The sequence below is a fragment of the Candida orthopsilosis genome, assembly GCF_000315875.1.
Source record: "Candida orthopsilosis Co 90-125, chromosome 2 draft sequence".
Classification (NCBI taxonomy): domain Eukaryota; kingdom Fungi; phylum Ascomycota; class Pichiomycetes; order Serinales; family Debaryomycetaceae; genus Lodderomyces; species Lodderomyces orthopsilosis.
Window position 1 is genome coordinate 1,727,783 of NC_018295.1, and position 18,336 is coordinate 1,746,118.

The following is an 18,336-nucleotide window of genomic DNA, read 5'->3' on the forward strand; positions in this document are numbered from 1 at the left end:
ATAAGTGATTATCTCTATTTACTCCCTCTTTTCAAAAAATTGAGCAGCGCCGCCAGGGATATATTCATTACCAACTAAATTTGTATTTTCATATTTTAATTGAAACAAATCATCTTCTTTGGACTCAAAGATGTTTGACAAATTAGCTCGTATATTATCAACCACTCCTAAATTAAATTCAAATGTAATCCAACCCAAGTCTTTCCAACACAAAATTCCTTCATCATCATAAACCATGGGTGTGCGATAATTTTCAAATTGTTCAACAGTAATATCAGCGGTGAAAAGATATAGTCCTCCAGTGCTAGCTAAATTAGCATGTTTCAAAGCTCGTTCCACAACGGTGCCACTCTTTGAACTACCATTACTCTTGGATGATTCCTCTTCTTCTTTGCTGTATATTTCCCAAGTTAAGATCCCTCTTGGTTCAAATTGAGACAACATTAACCCAGTTTCTTCTTGTGCTTCTCGAATCATACAGTCTAATGGAGTTTCGTTGGCGTGGATTTTGCCGCCCACGCCATTCCATTTTCCCATCCAGGGTGTTTTGTTACGATTAAGCATGAGTATTTTGTTGTTTTCTTTACAACGAATGAATCCAAGGGTGAATGATGGTACGATTGTCATAGTTGTCTAGGTTTGTTTATGTTTTTGTATCGATTTTTGGAGTTTGGTTTATGGTTAGAAGTAAATGTAGATTTTATTAATTGTAAGGAAACTTTTCGTCCCCTTGTGTTCCTTAAAATTTTATCTTCATAATTTTTTTCTTGAGAGTAAATTGGCGTAAATTCATCTTGTGTTACCTGTTTTATTTGATATGATGATGACATACCAAGACGCCTCTATATACATTGACGTACCTACAAGCATACCACAATAATGTATTATTACAACAAATGTTATCACGGGCTTTAGCAACGGCGATTGAAACAATGGTTCATCGGCATTTGAACATATTCCCAATAATTAAAGTTAACGCCGAGAGTCAAAACGGAAAAAAGAACAAAACACAAAAACCACCGAACGAAGGTTTTGTCTTAGAAGCCAGTTGGTTTCAGCCGAATGGGATGGTATTTACGAATAAGCGAACAATCAAGATCAAAATTGTCTATCTTCTATAAATCTAAATCACTGTGTTTTCTATAACCTGGAACAACTGTAACTTCATAAACAAGAAATAATTGAATTACGTCATATTAGTTTAGAACTTGATACATTTGAAAACTTCATCTAAATCCATGATAGTATCGGGTTTTAATTCAACAGATTTACCATAATCACTAATCAAATTTTCTAACTCCTGTAAATCCGTTTCATTTTGAAACAAACGATAATCTTTATTGAAAAAGAATAATATCAACATTGATTTCTTTAATTGATTTAATCGCGTGTTGGTCTTGAGGTCCAAGTGAAATACAAACATGGCAAATATCATAATTTTAGTCAGTTCGAATTCATTTAAATGTCCATATCCTGTACCTATCCCGGGAATAATTAAATTTTGTATTTGCCGTATTTCTCCATCACGTTTTGGATCTTCCTTTCCACCTAAAACGTCATATTCTTGTATATGCGATAACAAACTCCATATTGAATCAAACAAGTGCCTTACCGAATGGATCTTTTCCGGTACAATCATTGTTGGAATTTGAATCAATTCATCAACACCCAAATTCTTATAAATTAATGAATCTCGATAATTGTAACCTTTATAAATCGGCAATTGTAGTAAATTGGTACGATATATATGATTAGGGATTAAATATCCATTACTTTGTCGTAACTTGGCATCTTGAATTAAATGTTCAATGACTTTGTAATCAGTGACGGTAGTACCTAGAAGCATACTTTGTAACAAATACTTGTCAAATCCTCCACCCATATAACTAAGGGAGTTACCGGGCGAAACAGTAGATGCGGTGCCACTGAGTTGATGAGTAGAAACAAAATCCTCAATAGTACTAGCATAAAATTCGAATTCATTGGGCGATGTTGATGTAGAGGATGTCGGGATTGTTGGTTTGAGTGATAGGTTGTAATGTTGTACGATCTTTAGACATGTTTGGTAATGGTGTTTCCAGCATTGTACTATTAGTTGGTTTGAATCTATTAGAATAAACTTCATATTGTTGGCTTAATGAAAGTCGGATTGGGATATTGAATGCGACTAAGTAAATGATGTTATGAGTATTTATTATAATTTTGCGCGTGAATGCGCATTGCTTTTTATTATCCTTGCACGTGACTCTGTTCCTTTATTTCTTTTAATTGAATGCAAAAGCACTGGATAAAAATAACGAGAATCGGCCATATGTATCAGTTTTGAAGCTTATATCTTTGAACTCAGGAATGGTTGTTACATGTGGGAATACTCCGTTGTGGAGCCCTGGGCCTCTGGCTTCAGTAACATTACCAATTGAAATTCTGTTTCAAAACGATGCAAAAATATCTAAAAAATGGGATATCACAATTAATGTTTATTACCAGAAAATCTTTGAAGAACAGCATACTACCAACTCCGAGGCACTTAATTGGAAAAGTGAAACCATCAAGAGATACTACTGGTAGTATTGTTGTATTGAAATTCACAAGCCACATGACAACCATGTAGTTGGTAGCATGTGTCATGTCGGAGTTTAAAAATGCGACACACACATTACTATTTCCGTGCGCTTAAATAAATATCAAATTGCATAATGTAAGAGAGTAGACCACGTTGGCTATTCAGAGTTACACATTCTAACCATGACACAGAACAAAAACAAAAATCTACTGACTTTGGTAATGTTACTATTGGATGTTAAAACTAACCTATCTAATACAACAATAAAGGTTGTAGTAGCCTGATTCGTAGCTCTACTGTAAGTCCGAGAAGTTTGTTTGAGAAGTGGAGTGACACTAATTTCTTACATGCAACTATCTTTTAGATTTACAAAGAATAAAATGTGTTGGGCTGAGGTGATTATGCAAATGAGACATGATATGTACTGCGTGATCTACTTTTATGAGACCACATCACCTCCGTAAGAAAATGGTTCAAAGGTGAGAATTCTATGGACTTCCAATACCATTTGAGATTTTGTAACTCCATATGCTTTTATATTTGCTATAGAAAGAGGAAACGCACCACACACATAATACTCGGAGATCCGAATGACTATCTAGATTATCAGCTTCTGATAAGATAGCTAACAATGATACATGCTGATCTTAAAAGACAGAGAGGGGAAAAGGAGATCTGCTTCTTTGGTGTTGTTACATTCTTTAAGAGGGGTGTGTGTGACGTGTGTGTTAAATAAAAATTGAATGATTATGTATTAAAATGTCGTAAAATGGACATTTTGATTAGTCAACCAATTAGATCTGTTGATTTTGTGTGTGTCGTGATGGAAAACGTGTTGGGTTATACGACATTCAGTACGACATTTTGTATGAAGAATTTTATAGAAAAAAAAACAAACAAATACACAAATATAACACAAACATACTAATTGGGTAATACTGTAGAGACATCCCACAGTTTTTCTGAATTTAAACGCCAGAAATACAAAAGTATTATTTTCTAAAAACCACAGAAACCTCCAAAAATCTCTCAATCTTTTCTTCTTCTTCTTCTTCTCTTCTCTTCTCTTCTCTTTTATTTTGTTTAATCCATAACTTCTTCTTCTTTTTATCAATTGAATTATTCACAATGGCTCCAGCTGCTTACTCCGATTTAACTAAAGCTTCCAACGATTTGTTGAACAAGGATTTCTACCACTTGTCAACTGCTGCTGTTGATGTCAAAACAGTTGCTCCAAATGGTGTTGCTTTCACCGTTAAAGGTAAAACTGCTAAAGATGATACCATTGCTGCTTCCGTTGACGCTAAACACGTTGATAAAGCTACTGGTTTAACTTTAACCCAAGGTTGGAACAATGCAAATGTCTTGTCCACCAAGATTGAATTATCTGAATTGTTGACTCCTGGCTTAAAGGGTGAATTGGACACTTCGATTGTTCCAAATGGTCCAAGAAATGCCAAATTAAACTTTTTCTACCAACAATCAGCTGTTAATGCCAGATTATTTTTTGACTTGTTGAAAGGTCCAATTGCTACTGCTGATTTGGTTGTTGCTCATGATGGTTTCACTGCTGGTGCCGAATTGGGTTACGATATCTCTAGTGCCAAGGTTAACAAATACTCTGTTGGTGTTGGTTACTCCAACTTGACTTACAACTTGGCTGCTACTGCCACCTCAAACTTGTCAGTCTTTTCAGCTGCTTACTATCACAGAGTCTCACCATTGGTTGAAGTTGGTGCCAAGACTACTTGGGACTCAGTTAAATCATCAAATGTCAATGTTGAATTTGCCACTAAATACGCTTTGGATGGATCTGCTTTCATTAAAGCCAAGATTGCTGACTCTGGTTTGACTGCTTTGTCTTATACTCAAACTTTGAGACCAGGTGTCAAATTGGGTTTGGGTGCTTCTTTCGATGCTTTGAAATTGGCTGAACCAGTCCACAAATTAGGTTTCTCCTTGTCATTCACTGCTTAAAGATAAAAAACGACATCACATTTTATATTCTCCCTCAAAGAGTCTACATTATTATAGTTACAGTTTATACTAGATTTTAGAGAAAGAATTTTGTTCTAATTGCTAAATTCCATGAGAGTTATGATCAAGAAGCTTTGTTAGTATCTCTCCTTTTATAGTGCAATGTAAGACAAAATTGTTTGCGAATATCTTTGTACGCGAAGAGCGACTGGATCTTGAACGGGAAAAATTATCCAAGACAGCCATACATTGACCTAATAGACCCAGCATATAACACATCAAACATGTCCAAGGAAGCTACACCAGGGACTCTAGATAATGGTAAGTCGCCATCGGCACCAGGTACAGCATCAACGACAACTTCAATAACCCAAGTCTCGCGCCCATTTTTCACGCTACAAGAGCTATCCTATTTGCATAGTCAAACCATACCATCTACGTTGAAACTACAATATGCCGGTACTAAGCAACAAATATATCAATTCTTGAACCAAGTTGTCAAAATATTGAAATACCCCATTCGAGTTTTAGCAACAACAATGAATTACTATCAACGGTTTTACTTGTTTAATAAGTTCGATGTGGCAACTCTGTCAATGCAAATTGAAAATTCACCGTACACTATAGCCATAAGTTGTTTATTCCTTGCAAGTAAAGTTGAGGACTGCATTAAGAAACTAAAAGATATTCAACAAGTTTGTAATAAATTGAGGGATATAAATGAAAATACATTGGTTGAAAGTAATGGATCTGGTGTACCTTTCATTGATTTGCAACGTAGAATAATCTTGAATACCGAGTTTAAATTGTTACAAATTACTAAATTTGATTTCAATCTAGGGAATAATCCAAGTTTTGCCATTAATGTTGATGATTTACTTATACAATTTTGTAAAAACTTGGGTATAAATTACAAAATCTCGATGCTTTGTTGGTTGATTAATTACGATATTATACAAACTCCATTAAGTTTGGTGGTTCCGCCTCATTCTATTGCTTTGGCTATAATAATCATTGCCTTGAGCCTAAACCCCAAAGAAATGAATTTACAACATCATGAAATTGGTGAAGATGATGAACAAGAAATTACAAAGATTAAGAAAATCCTAAGTGAATTGGATTGTAATGATTTCCAATGTCCAGAAGTCTTGGTAAATGAAGCCATACTTTACATATTGGACTATTATACGCATCAGTATGATAATAGTATTTTGCAAGATTACTTACCACCAATTGATCAAGTTACTGGTAAAAATCAAATTTTCAAATTTTTGGACCTAAAGCAAAAGTTCAATGATGTTGAAATCTTGAATGAAAAAAGCTGTAATTTCAAATTGAATGAAAAAGATGGTTATTTACAAAATTGGGACTATGGAGTAGCTACAAAGGGATTGGTGAGATTTATGTTGAGTAATAAGAGATCAAGATTTAATAATGAACAAGAAACGAAAGAGAATAAGGAACAAGATGGGAAGAGACAGAAGCTTGCTGAATATTAGAAGCTTAGTCGAAGATTAAATGGGGTGTAGCGGGGAATACATAGAGATATCAATAAATTTATTACGTTGAAGGGTGCTCTGGGTATTCTATTCATATTTGTAACTGACTGAAGTCTTTACTTTATGCTTATCGGTGCTAAAACTGGCAAAATCTATCTCATCAACGTTTTCGCCTTCCAATACCCTTCCATCACCATTAGTATCACACCATTGTATAGGTACATTTGTATCTTTATCGGTATACACCAATACATTGAATGTATATTCATCATCTCTTAAAATGGGCAAATAACTCACTGACGAAGTTACTTGACGTATTATTGCTCTTATTTCCTTCTGAATCTCTTCTTTGCTTTTCTTTCCCGCTTTTTCCTCATTATCGACGGTGCTATTGTTGTTGTCGTCATCATCATCTTTAGTTTCGATATTGAATTCCCATCGTTCTATACTTTCACCAGTACTAGTCGAAACAATAACGACAATTAACTTGGTTATCTTTTTACCGTAGATCCATTTCTTCAATTGCTGCATGATATTACTGATGTAGTTTTTCACATCGTCGTCATTATTTATAACCATAGGTAAATCATATTTTCGTACCGTGATGAAATCTTCGGCTGGGTATATGCCTCGTTGGAAAAGAATGCTGTTTATGGCGAATTCAAAGTAGTCGGACACTATCTTGGATGAACCTTTCAACGCTAGTTTAGATGCTGACATAGTAGTTTGGCAGAGTTGGTTGTTTGTAGAGTAATCGGTGAATTAGAAATGAAAAAAATGTAAACGGAGCGATTTCTTTGATCTTAAAAGTTGATTCAAGGGTAACGATACTTACAAGTATACAATGGTATGTACAGAGCTACAATCAGATGCTCTACGTCCAACCATACTAACTCATCTCTCCTAATAGCAACACGAAGTAAAACGAGTACACCTCAATGAATCGCAAAAGCATCAAAAATATCTCAAAGACGAACCCAAGACCAACCATTATCGTGATTTAACATCCTACATTTTCCAATTACGTGAATTACAAACATACAACGACGAAAGTTTTAATGCTACAACAAGCTTACTTCAATTAAACCCTGAATTCTATACTATATGGAACTATCGTCGAGAAATCATTGAAAATGCCTATGCATCAAAGTCCTCCGAATTGGTGCAAATTTTAAACGATGAATTGAAATTTGTGATGTCTCAATTACGCAAGTTCCCCAAAGTGTATTGGATTTGGAATCATCGAAGATGGTGTTTGTTCAAATTGGTTGATTTGAATCAAGTGAATTGGGATTTTGAATTCAAAACAGTAGGCAAAATGTTGGAATTGGATAAACGAAATTTTCATGGATGGCAATATCGAAGGTTTGTAGTTGAGAATTTAGAATTGGAGAAATTGAAAAACAATAACGACAAGGCTATGGAAGGGCTCTTGAGGTTAAATCTTGATGAATTTGATTACACTACTGCGAAGATCCTGATTGATTTTCTGAATTTCTCAGCATGGCATAACCGTACTAAGTTAGTACCAAAGATCTATGATCTTATAACTCAAAATATATCATTGTCGACAATTGATCATCCATCTTTGCATCTTTTCCAAAACCCCTTGACTATCTTGAACAATGATTTAGAATTGATCAAAACTGGTATATACATGAGTCCCGAAGATAATTCCGTTTGGTCTTATTTATACTGGCTTTTATCTGATGAACTCTTTGTCAATGCCATCAATGCAGAAGGCAATTCTAGTGGTGGAGGCAGTAATAGTCAAGATTATAAACAATTACTTCAGCAACAAATTGATTTGATTCATGAAATAAATGAATTGGAAAAAGAAGATACGGGAAAAGAAAATGTTGGATGTTTGAAAGCATTGTTGATGATTACTGAGTTGAAGGAGAAAGAAGATGTGGATAAAGATGAAATGAGGAGCATTTTGCAGAAATTGATCAAACTTGATGAGTTAAGAAAAGGAAGGTATGAGGATAATCTACGCAGATACGAATAGACATTTTCTTGAAGAGCCAATGGAATCAGAATGCTTTAGAAATTGAAGAGTATCCTCGGCATTAATCAAACAACCCTTGTATGAGGTTTCATGGTGAGATTCTACGTGGTCAGGGAATGCGGTCTCAGCATGTTTCAGAACGAGCGTCAGGTTATATAAACAGAAAGAATATTGCTTTTTTGTGGTCTGGTACTATGCATTTACGAATTTTATATGTTTTAGGTGGACCACAACAAGTCTTGTTTCCATACAATCTATCTGTTTCAGAATTATCAGAATGCATACAATATTATATCTTGGTACATCTCCTGAGAGATCATGGAAATCAACTTTAATTTATTGAGTATGTGAATAATGTATGCAAATAATTGGCGTTTCAATTCATCGTACAAATATGAATTATAGACTGTGTATTAATTGGGTACGAAGCTGCATCAACTTTTGAAATGTGCACTATTTAACACTCCCAGGCGGCTAGCCATTTCTGCTTAACCTCCATTCGAATGAATTGAGCAGTGAAGTAAGTGATTTTACAGGGCATACATTCAAGTCATTAATGCAACACTCAATGATTTAGTTGCAAGCAAATTTTGAAAAACAATTCCGAAGATGCAGAAAATCGAGTATCTTAGCATAGGAAAGCTAATTCCTTATTGTTCCAGAAAACTTTCTTTCTTTGAAGATGAAAAAGAAATTAACGAACGAGGAACCTTGTTTTACCTTAATTTCCACAGTTTTGAAACACTAATAATACGAATAAAGAAAAATTTGAGTGTATGGTGGTTTTGTGATTACTGATTTTGTTCTTAGGGTGCAATCTCGGGTGCTAATTATGAAATATTTCTAAGCGATGGGAAATAGGGATAAAAGTTTCAGAATTTTGAGAATATTTTCTTTTCTGATAGTGGGGAGATTGGGTACAGACTAATCATACGAGTTGAGCATTTTGAAATGTACAGGGTAGAGTTCAACTTCTTAGTTTGATTGGAAATGAGAACCAGTTAACTTCAGTCACTCAATTTGCTAAGCTGTTAGTGATCAAGTAGCGCCATATAGCTGTTATCTGATATGCATATAGCCTTAATTTACCACAATTCTGCTCAAGATACACGCTTTTGCCTTCAAATATGTGTATTAACTCCATCCAACATTTGCTTCCGATTACTTGCCCTTTTCGGTCGAGAATGCTGTTATATGCTTTTCTTTGATCTTGTCATGTTAAAAATCACATCAAAGCATAATTGCGCTCCTTGAAAATTTTCAACCATTTGTGTTCAATGTAGTACATCTTTTAGTTGAATATAATTTCCCTTTTTGGCTGCAAAAGGGACTTTTTCAACGGTGCGCTTATTTTTTATACATACAAATTTTCGCAGCTATTCAAGAAACACATACACACTGCATGAAGAATACACCAAAGTGTATTGTTTCAGAAATGAAGTTTTAGCCTTCACCAAAACTACGCCATGTCTCAAAAATCAGATTATAAATATTCATCAAATGCATCTGTTTCTTTCGTTGCCAATTGTTGCTAATATTTATTCCATCATAACAAAATCGTTTTATCAAACAAGAAACAACTACAAAAATGAAATTTTCAATTACTGTCCTCACTTCCGTTGCTGCTGCTTTAGTTGCTTCTGCTCCAGTAACTCCTGGGAAAATTGACACTCCCGCTCTTCCAATTGAAAACCCCCTTGAACGTGTTGTCGAAGCTTTCTTCAAAGGTTCTTCAATTGATGCTGAAGCTGAAAACAAGGTTGAAGATAAGGCAGTTGCTGAAGCCATGGAAGATGCCGATGCTAAAACAGCTGCTGGTTCTCAAAAGAGAGATGCAGAAGCCAAACCACACTGGACCACGTATGGTTACTATGAACCTCAAAAGAGAGATGCCGTAGCTGAAGCCGATGCAGAAGCCAAACCACACTGGACCACGTATGGTTACTACGAGCCACAAAAGTAAAATAGACACATCCGAGAAAGCTATTCAACTGTGAATAGTGACAATGTTGTAACTCAGAGTCCACTCGTTTTTGTTGAAGTCAAACAATGTTTTACTTTTTTTTATATCTCTGATGAGAATTTTGCAGTGACGCCTGGTTTAGTTAGTTTTTATATATTCCAGAGATTTCATATATATCCAAACAAATCAATTTTGTAAAATTTTTTGAAATAATACTAGATCTTAAATCCAGCTTCAAAAGCCTTAGATTTCAATGTTTAGTCAACATGGTTTGTAGTTGCTAAACTCATTTTCCTGTATACAAGGGGTATACACTATAAATATTTTTTGTGTCTGCATTTTCAATTTTTCAAGCGAAGATCATCTCAGAGTAAAGTTACTCTTCAACACAGTATCAAAACATGGGAAGTTCTAAATCTAGAGGAAGAAGAGCCGAAAAGAAGGCACAAAAATTGGATAGTACGGACTTTTCAGAACACAAGGACCATACACAGTCTCAATCGGAAAATATCCCCAATACCTTCTTTGGTCTCGTTGATGCAAGTGAAATTGATTATTTCAAACAAGCAGAATCCACATTGAATATCAATGCGTTTGAGAGTGACGAAGACAGAGAGGGATTCATCAATTCAGTGTTGGAAGAGGCACAAGGAAAGGAGTTGAAGTTGGTCACCAATCAGATATGCTCAAAGTTGATGGAAAGGTTGGTATTGTTTGCTAATACACAACAATTGAAGTCGATATTTGAAAACTTTTCCAATCATTTTGTATCGCTAGCATTTCACAAATACGCTTCGCACGTGTTGGAGACGTTGCTTGTAAGAGCAGCCGCATTGATTGAGAAAGAGATTTTGCAAGCTGATGATATAAAGTACGAAGAGGAAGATGGAGTCGTAATTGCAGATCGTCATGACGGTAAAACTGTCGAAGAGTTGTTCATTACTATGGTGAATGAGTTTAAACCTTATTTATTAACAATGATTGACCATCAGTATGCTTCACATGTGTTGAGACTTTTGATTTTGATTCTCGCTGGGAAAGAGTTACCTTCGACAACGGTATCAAACTCTGTCTTAAGATCCAAAAAGTCAAAGATTGCAAGAAAGATGATTGAAATTAAGGACAATGAAGATTTCAATAGAGCTTTCCAAACACCACTTTCATTCAAGGATGAACTTCGTTATTATTTTCAAGACTTGACAAAGGACATGGACACGAAAAAGGCAAGGGAATTGAGTATACATAAAATTGCATCTCCAGTTATGCAGCTTGCGATCCAGTTGGAAGGACTTGTTGACCGTGAACGTACAATGTGGCACTTGATCTTTGCCAAGCAAAGTGATGATAAAGTTCCTGACGAGGAAGCATTTGTCGAGTACTTGTTGTCTGATCCAGTAGGTTCTCACTTTTTCGAAGCTGTTATAAAGAATAATGGCCCTAAACCACAATATATTGAGAGGCTATACAGGCTTTACATGAAGGATAGAGTTTTGAAGCTAGCCAGGAGGTCTACCACTGGTGTTTACATTATACAGGCATTATTATTCAAATTGAAGCCAGTTGAAGTGGAGTTTATCTTGGATCAAATTATACCAGAATTATCCAACCTTATTTCGATAGCCGATAACCAAAACTTGGATTTAGCTCAAAAAGTTATCGATGCCTCAATCCTGAGAGGAAATTATTTGAGGGACGAGATTATAACACAATTGTTTATCAAATTTGCCCCCAATTATGATTATTCAAACCCTCAAACAGACACCTCTACCGAGTTTATTGAAAATGTGCTACAGTTAACAGGATCCACTTTAGGAAACACAAGGGGCGATTGGCCAACTGCTGAAGAGAGAAAGAGGGCATTATTTTTGGAGAAATTGATGGAACTTGACAATAGATTTGTTACATGTACGTGGTTGAATTTTATTGCTTTACCGGTGGAAAGGTTCGTGCAAATGTGTTTTCATGGTGTCTTTTCGCATGTCGTTGAAAAATCCTTAGTGGTTGATAAAGACGAAACAAAACAAGTACAGATTCTTCGAAAGAGATATCTCAACATTTTTCAAAATCAAATAGTTGCATTGTCTTGCAATTCCTATGGATCCCACATTGTTGATAAATTATGGGATTTTACAGTTTTATTACCCATGTATAAAGATCGTATTGCCTCCGAGCTCATGAGTGATTCGCATAAAGTCAAGGAAAGTCAATATGGTAAATTAGTATGGAAAAATTGGTCAATGGAGCTCTTTGTGAGAAAGAAATATGATTGGAAACAACTTGTCAAGGAACAAGAACATGAGTTTCTTGGAGGAGAGGAGAACCAAGCAACCAGAGCTAAAAAGCCAATTGAATTGAAAATGGAAAAATTAGCTGAAGAAAAGAGAATACAAGCTGAAAAAGCAGAGAAAGCTCAAAGTGGATACAATAAACGTAAGCTAGATGAATTGACTGCTGCTTCAGAAAAGAAGCAGAAATTGAGAGGAAGAAGACGTGAATAAGGGTGTATATGTATTTACATCTATTTACAGGTTTTTTGTAGTAATGAAGTACTCGTTCAATGTTTTTTCATCAACAGCCGTAGGACTCTCAACAACACGATCCGATCCCGATTGGTTTTTTGGGAACGCAATGACATCCTTTATACTTGAAGTACCAACCACCATAGCGCATAGTCTATCAAATCCCAAAGCCAAACCAGCATGAGGTGGACATCCCATACTCAAAGCTTTCAACAAATGACCAAACAATTGTTGATAGTTGTTAACTTTTAAAATTTCTTCAAAGATATATTGCTGCAATGCTGCATCATGGATTCTTCTCGAGCCCCCACCAACTTCAACTCCATTAATCACCAAATCATAATGCTCACCTCTGACTCCCAAAGGTGCGGTTTCTAACAAGTTATAATCTTCTGATTTGCACATGGTGAATGGATGATGCGTGGATTCTAGCTTGCTTTTGTCGTATTTGGGATATGGTGCATTGATGTCTTCAGAAATTTCAACTGGATTGAATAAGGGAAACTCGACTAACCAAGAACCAACGATTGTTTCATCTGCATTATATGTGTCGATCAAATCTTTTTCGCTCCTAATTGGACGTTGCCACTTTCCAGGAAATTCAGCTATGGCCAATTGTCTGAATTTACCTAAGGGAGTTGGATTTTCGTAAGGTAGATGCGATCTATTTGAGACAGCTAAAATATCACCAGGCTGTAAATTCAAGTGTTCGTGTATTCTCTCCTCGCTTACCCCATCATTCAATCTCATAAAGCCCTTTTGCAAAAGCAACTCATACCAAGTTCTTACATCGTCTTTAGATTTAATCATGAACACATAAGGTCTCCTTCTTGAGTAATGCAACTCACTGGTGAGAGATTTCGGTGGCTTTGAGGATTTGGATAAAGGATCAAATGCACCTCTCAAAACACATGCTTCAACAACAGGAAACTCAGGATCTTCAAATGATGTAAAAAAGCTTTCTAGACTATTGAACGAAATGTTCGATCTTAAATCTGGTTTGTCAATTCCATATTCTCGCAACGCTGTCAAATAGTCTAGCTTTGATAATCGAACTCCCTCTGCCCCTGCATCAACTTTAACTAATTCACCATTTTCATTCAATGTATACACATTGGTCTTCTTGACTTTTCCCCACACATTCAACACTACATCTTCAACAACTTGCATCACCTGATTTGAGCTATTCACATAACTCATTTCCAAATCAACTTGTGTAAACTCTGGTTGTCTATCTGACCGCAAATCCTCATCTCTAAAGCATTTTGCAATCTGAAAATACTTTGTGAATCCAGAACTCATTAATATCTGCTTGTATTGTTGAGGAGATTGAGGCAATGCATAAAATTGGTTGGGTGATCTGGTGGGGACGAGAAATTCACGAGCACCTTCGGGCGTTGATTTGAAAAGTAATGGTGTTTCAATTTCAACAAAATCGTGATTGTCCACAAGTACTTTTCGAATTAGTTGAGATATTTTACTTCTGGTTCGTAATGCATTTTGATAGAATGCAGTACGTAGTTGTAAGTATCTAAATTGAGGTGGAAGATCTTCAGGTCGTGTTTGCTTTAATTTTTCAAGCCTTGGAGCGTCAATGTTTGACAGATTTAGGATTTGAATATCTTCTAAAACCAATTCCCAGCTTTTTGATTCTCCTTCTTTCAACTGCTTTGGTTGTACAAACCCGCAAATACTGACAGACTCTTCAACTGTGAGTTCTTTCATTGTGTCTATTATTTTGTGGTTGGTTGCGTCATTGGCAATGAATTGAATGACTTCCCCATCAGAATCACGTAAGAAACCGAAGCCCAACGTTGGCCGTATCCTCGCCTTTCTGTGTATATGTCCGTTGAGGGTGATCTTTTGCTTGTTGTTTATAAAGTCAGCAATGTTTTCAGTAACCGATTTTATCGTATTTGTAGCCAATGGAAAATTGAATTTCGCTAGTGTGGATGTCTTGTCTGGCAACCTCGACAAGTATCGTCGGCTGGTTCGAGCGAGGGTCGGGAGCATATGTAATCTTTCGGTGTTCCAAATAATCTTTCGGAGCTTGAAGGGATTGGAAATTTTTTTCTTAAGAAATGTCACTGAGCCGCACATATAGAGAACCGAATAAAGACAAGGAAGAGTGGAGGAAATATAATCGAGACGAGCAAAGCTCCATTAACCCATAAGGGCTACAAATAGTACCACCGTAGACCATTTACTTAGAGCAAGGCTAATGGGACTTGCAACTAGAGCCTGCGTGTTAAATATAATGATTTAAATTCGCATCCTCTTTGTCCAAAATTCGCTAACAAATAACTTTTAATGTCATATCTCTCCACTACTTATAATTCAGACTCTTTTAGGTATTAATAACGCAACTGTAAACTTTTGATTATTAGCAAACTACTATGTCGAATGGCATTTTCACGAATTTATTAGTCAGTGTAGTACCATACTTATTTACTTGTTAGTAATGCGACATTATTATGGAATAAGTTGCAATCTTTATTTCACTACATTTGCTATATGTGTCTTGAAAATACTGTAGTTCCATACCTCAAGCAGTACACATCAGACTAGAAGTGGTATTGTTTAGTTTTGTATCACATTGTATCAATTTTGTGTAGCTCGGACCAGTTCTCAAGGAACGTTCGATATTCGTGCAATTTATGTTACAAAATTATACCATTGACAAAGCATATCAATTCTTAGAGGATATTTTTCAGACCGCTAATTCCCACTAAGGGCTGCAGTAGAGCCCGGCTGTAGCATTGAAAAGCCAATGAGTTTTGTCCCAACACCTTGTCTCTGTTAAGGAAAACCTCGTCAATAAAAGACTATATTCAACCTTGTTCCACTTTTTTTCATAACAAATACGCAGAGGAAGTTAAACTATACAGAAGGACTTTTTGAAAAATATACGAGTTTTCCAAGAATGTTGATGTGGGTATTAAGATGAGATATGTGGTGTAACCATCATCAACCTGAAGCAATTTCAGAGTTATAAAACTTAGCTATTGAACGTACCAAGTTAGATTTTCAATGCCAATACCAAGATAACAAAACGGCTCTGTAGAGCTCTTCAATGATCAATACACGATGTATAGTTTTGGGGATCGGTGTATGTTGAGTGACCAAAAACATTTGACTACCTAGAATCATATAAGAGAAAATAAAGGACAAGTGGAAAACCCAAAAAGGGAACACGGCTAAGGAGGCGGAGTATCTCACAGTCACATATTATTTCTTGGAATTGCTTCAATGGGCTGGATTTGAAACACAAACCTTGATGAGATGAAGGTTGATTTCCAACTGATACTACACCTCGTTCAGCGGAAATACAACACACTTACACTTATGTAACCTGATAACATCTCCCTCAGGTATTTATTGGATTGTGACAGTAAGTGTGTACTACTTTATGTTGACAAACTCTGTAATCTTCCGACTTCAACTCAATAATTCGAGGGGTTGTACCAAGGGACTAATTTTGTTCAGTAATAATGAGAGGATTAGACTGAAGAGGAAATCATAGAGGAGCGAATTCACAACGAACATGAACCATCCAATATGAACTGAATAGCCTCATTAAATTTTAAAATAAAGAGGGTATCTGGTTATTAATGGTTTACTAACAAGATTACAAAATACTCCACAATACCAGTCTTTGAGTAACAATAATTTTGAAATAATAAAATTTTATGACGGAGCCATATCAGTAGGTTATAAAATATCATATTTGATTGTTTATGAACCACATGTTAATAATATATTCTGCATGACTTAATATGACTACAACTTCATCTTAAATAAAAGGTGCATCTAAGACAGACTTTGAAAATTAAAGTTTCGTAAGAATCTCATCACACATCAGGCTTCAAGTGTAAACATACGATTCAGGTAATATTTACCACCAATTGGGATGTACGAAATGCTACCATTCCCCTTCTAGTTGCAGTCATTCAGTTTCATCAAAAACAATATTGAAAATGGGTTGATGTTTGCTGAGATAGTCTGTCGAAGTGGTCTTGATAGTATTGGTTAACTAAATTACGCAACATTATGGTCATTGTTGCAAAATAATAAGGATGGTATAGGGATATATAAGCAATAACTTGTTCCAAAAAGTCCATTCACTGTTATGAATGAAAGTATACAGTTCTTGCTAAGCAATCACAATGTCAGAACCACTTCGTCCAATTTCTTTAGAAACTCCTGATCAACACAATAAACACATCATTAAGCCACCTACATTCACTTCAAAAGATATCAAAGAGTACATAAAAACAAGTTTTACATCATTATGGATTGGCAAAAAGGAATTGAGTAAATATCCGTGGTATGAAATTTGTAATCCGTTCCATCCATTAATTGGTCTTACTGCACATCAATGGTTTTGCTCAAGATTTACAAGTTTCCACAAAAGATGTTACATGGGGGATCACATTAGTGTTGATGTTTAGAACTGTTGGAGCTGCCATTTTTGGAGCTATTGGAGATAATTTTAAAAGAAAATGGCCATATATTCTCAATATGGTCTTACTTATGCTGATTCAAATAGGTACTGGATTTGTTAAAACTTACTCACAGTTTTTTGGGGTAAGAGCATTGTTTGGTATTGCAATGGGAGGAATTTATGGAAATTGTTCAGCTGAAGCTTTAGGTGATGCGCCAAGAAAAGCCAGAGGTATACTTTCAGGGATTTTCCAATCTGGCTGGCCTTCTGGTTACTTGTTGGCAGTTGTTTTTCAAAGAGCATTTGATATGACGGAAAGAACATGGCAAAATATGTTTTTCTTTTCAGCAGGTGTACCGGTAATCTTTATCACTTGGAGATTTTTCAACCCCGAAACATTTGTTTATCAACGTCAAAGAGCAAGCTTTCATGAGGGGGCCAAACAAAAGGAGTCGAAAATTGCTGAGTTTAGACATCAAGCATCAAAAGCTTTGAGAACGTATTGGTTGATTATAATATATTTGGTATTGTTGATGTCAGGGTTTAATTTTTCATCTCACGGATCACAAGATTTGTACCCTACAATGTTGACAAGTGAGTATAACTATGGTCCCAATAGAGCAACAGTGGTTAACGTTTGCGCCAACTTGGGTGGAATATTCGGTGGAATAATCATATCCCATCTTTCAACATATTTTGGAAGACGTACACTCATCATTTGTGGCAATACATTTGGAGGTGCATTCCTTTATCTATGGGCATTTAAACCTACTTGGATAACTGCTTTCCTTATGCAATTTGGTACTCAAGGTGCATGGTCAGTAGTTCCCATCCATTTGAATGAGTTGGCACCTCCTCAATTTAGATCATTTGTTGTTGGCGTCTTTTATCAATTGGGTAATTTGATTAGTTCAGCTAGTGCTACTATTGAAGCTACAATGAACGAAACCTTGAATAATTTGGGTAAAAATATGGCTATATTTGAAGGAGCTGTTTTATGTTATTTGATCCCAATCGTATTTATAGGTCCTGAACACAAAGGTGCAGAATTAGGAGTTGAAAGAGATGATAGAATGAGTATTCATGATAATGATGATGATGACAATGTTAATGAAAACTATGGAGAAGAGGATAAGAAGGATGTAAATTTTGAGAAAGTGACAGAGACAGTTGAAGTTGCAAAAAAAGAAAAGGTTTAATGTAGGATTATGTAGTTTTATATACAGCTTAATGAATGTAAACAAAAAAAAATATGGCTGCAAGGGAAACTGCAATTAGAACTTACACAATAAACCCCAACAAAGCCTTTCAAAAAGGTAGTTTAAATTCAAGTAGAGAATACTATTGAAGAAGCCTTGTT

The 18,336-nt window shown here is 35.6% G+C and overlaps 9 protein-coding genes and 1 pseudogene across 10 annotated transcripts; 6 read left to right on the forward strand and 4 right to left on the reverse strand. All coding sequences in view use genetic code 12, as the record gives it.

Moving 5' to 3' along the window:
- Positions 1-18: 18 nt before the first annotated feature.
- On the reverse strand, positions 19-627 carry CORT_0B08340 (hypothetical protein; the record flags this gene model as incomplete). Its single annotated transcript, XM_003867927.1, has 1 exon — positions 19-627. The coding sequence occupies one exon, from the start codon at positions 625-627 to the stop codon at positions 19-21; it is 609 nt and encodes a 202-aa protein (XP_003867975.1).
- A 574-nt stretch (positions 628-1,201) lies between these two features.
- CORT_0B08350 (hypothetical protein) lies at positions 1,202-2,125 on the reverse strand (the record flags this gene model as incomplete). Its single annotated transcript, XM_003867928.1, has 1 exon — positions 1,202-2,125. One exon carries the CDS (start codon positions 2,123-2,125, stop codon positions 1,202-1,204), a length of 924 nt encoding a protein of 307 aa, XP_003867976.1.
- Positions 2,126-3,691: 1,566 nt separating this feature from the next.
- CORT_0B08360 (Por1 mitochondrial outer membrane porin) lies at positions 3,692-4,540 on the forward strand (the record flags this gene model as incomplete). The annotated part of the gene is made up of 1 exon (XM_003867929.1): positions 3,692-4,540. The coding sequence occupies one exon, from the start codon at positions 3,692-3,694 to the stop codon at positions 4,538-4,540; it is 849 nt and encodes a 282-aa protein (XP_003867977.1).
- A 284-nt stretch (positions 4,541-4,824) lies between these two features.
- CORT_0B08370 (Ctk2 protein) lies at positions 4,825-6,039 on the forward strand (the record flags this gene model as incomplete). The annotated part of the gene is made up of 1 exon (XM_003867930.1): positions 4,825-6,039. The coding sequence occupies one exon, from the start codon at positions 4,825-4,827 to the stop codon at positions 6,037-6,039; it is 1,215 nt and encodes a 404-aa protein (XP_003867978.1).
- An 87-nt stretch (positions 6,040-6,126) lies between these two features.
- Positions 6,127-6,759, reverse strand: CORT_0B08380 (Mad2 protein; the record flags this gene model as incomplete). Its single annotated transcript, XM_003867931.1, has 1 exon — positions 6,127-6,759. One exon carries the CDS (start codon positions 6,757-6,759, stop codon positions 6,127-6,129), a length of 633 nt encoding a protein of 210 aa, XP_003867979.1.
- A 124-nt stretch (positions 6,760-6,883) lies between these two features.
- CORT_0B08390 (Bet4 protein) lies at positions 6,884-8,050 on the forward strand (the record flags this gene model as incomplete). Its single annotated transcript, XM_003867932.1, has 2 exons — positions 6,884-6,886; positions 6,950-8,050. 2 exons carry the CDS (start codon positions 6,884-6,886, stop codon positions 8,048-8,050), a joined length of 1,104 nt encoding a protein of 367 aa, XP_003867980.1.
- A 1,588-nt stretch (positions 8,051-9,638) lies between these two features.
- On the forward strand, positions 9,639-10,013 carry CORT_0B08400 (Mfalpha alpha factor mating pheromone precursor; the record flags this gene model as incomplete). The annotated part of the gene is made up of 1 exon (XM_003867933.1): positions 9,639-10,013. The coding sequence occupies one exon, from the start codon at positions 9,639-9,641 to the stop codon at positions 10,011-10,013; it is 375 nt and encodes a 124-aa protein (XP_003867981.1).
- Positions 10,014-10,414: 401 nt separating this feature from the next.
- On the forward strand, positions 10,415-12,511 carry CORT_0B08410 (U3-containing 90S preribosome subunit; the record flags this gene model as incomplete). The annotated part of the gene is made up of 1 exon (XM_003867934.1): positions 10,415-12,511. The coding sequence occupies one exon, from the start codon at positions 10,415-10,417 to the stop codon at positions 12,509-12,511; it is 2,097 nt and encodes a 698-aa protein (XP_003867982.1).
- A 24-nt stretch (positions 12,512-12,535) lies between these two features.
- On the reverse strand, positions 12,536-14,632 carry CORT_0B08420 (Msd1 protein; the record flags this gene model as incomplete). The annotated part of the gene is made up of 1 exon (XM_003867935.1): positions 12,536-14,632. One exon carries the CDS (start codon positions 14,630-14,632, stop codon positions 12,536-12,538), a length of 2,097 nt encoding a protein of 698 aa, XP_003867983.1.
- Positions 14,633-16,698: 2,066 nt separating this feature from the next.
- CORT_0B08430 lies at positions 16,699-18,175 on the forward strand (annotated as a pseudogene). Its single transcript has one exon. A coding segment is annotated over exon 1 (1,477 nt).
- Positions 18,176-18,336: the final 161 nt, after the last annotated feature.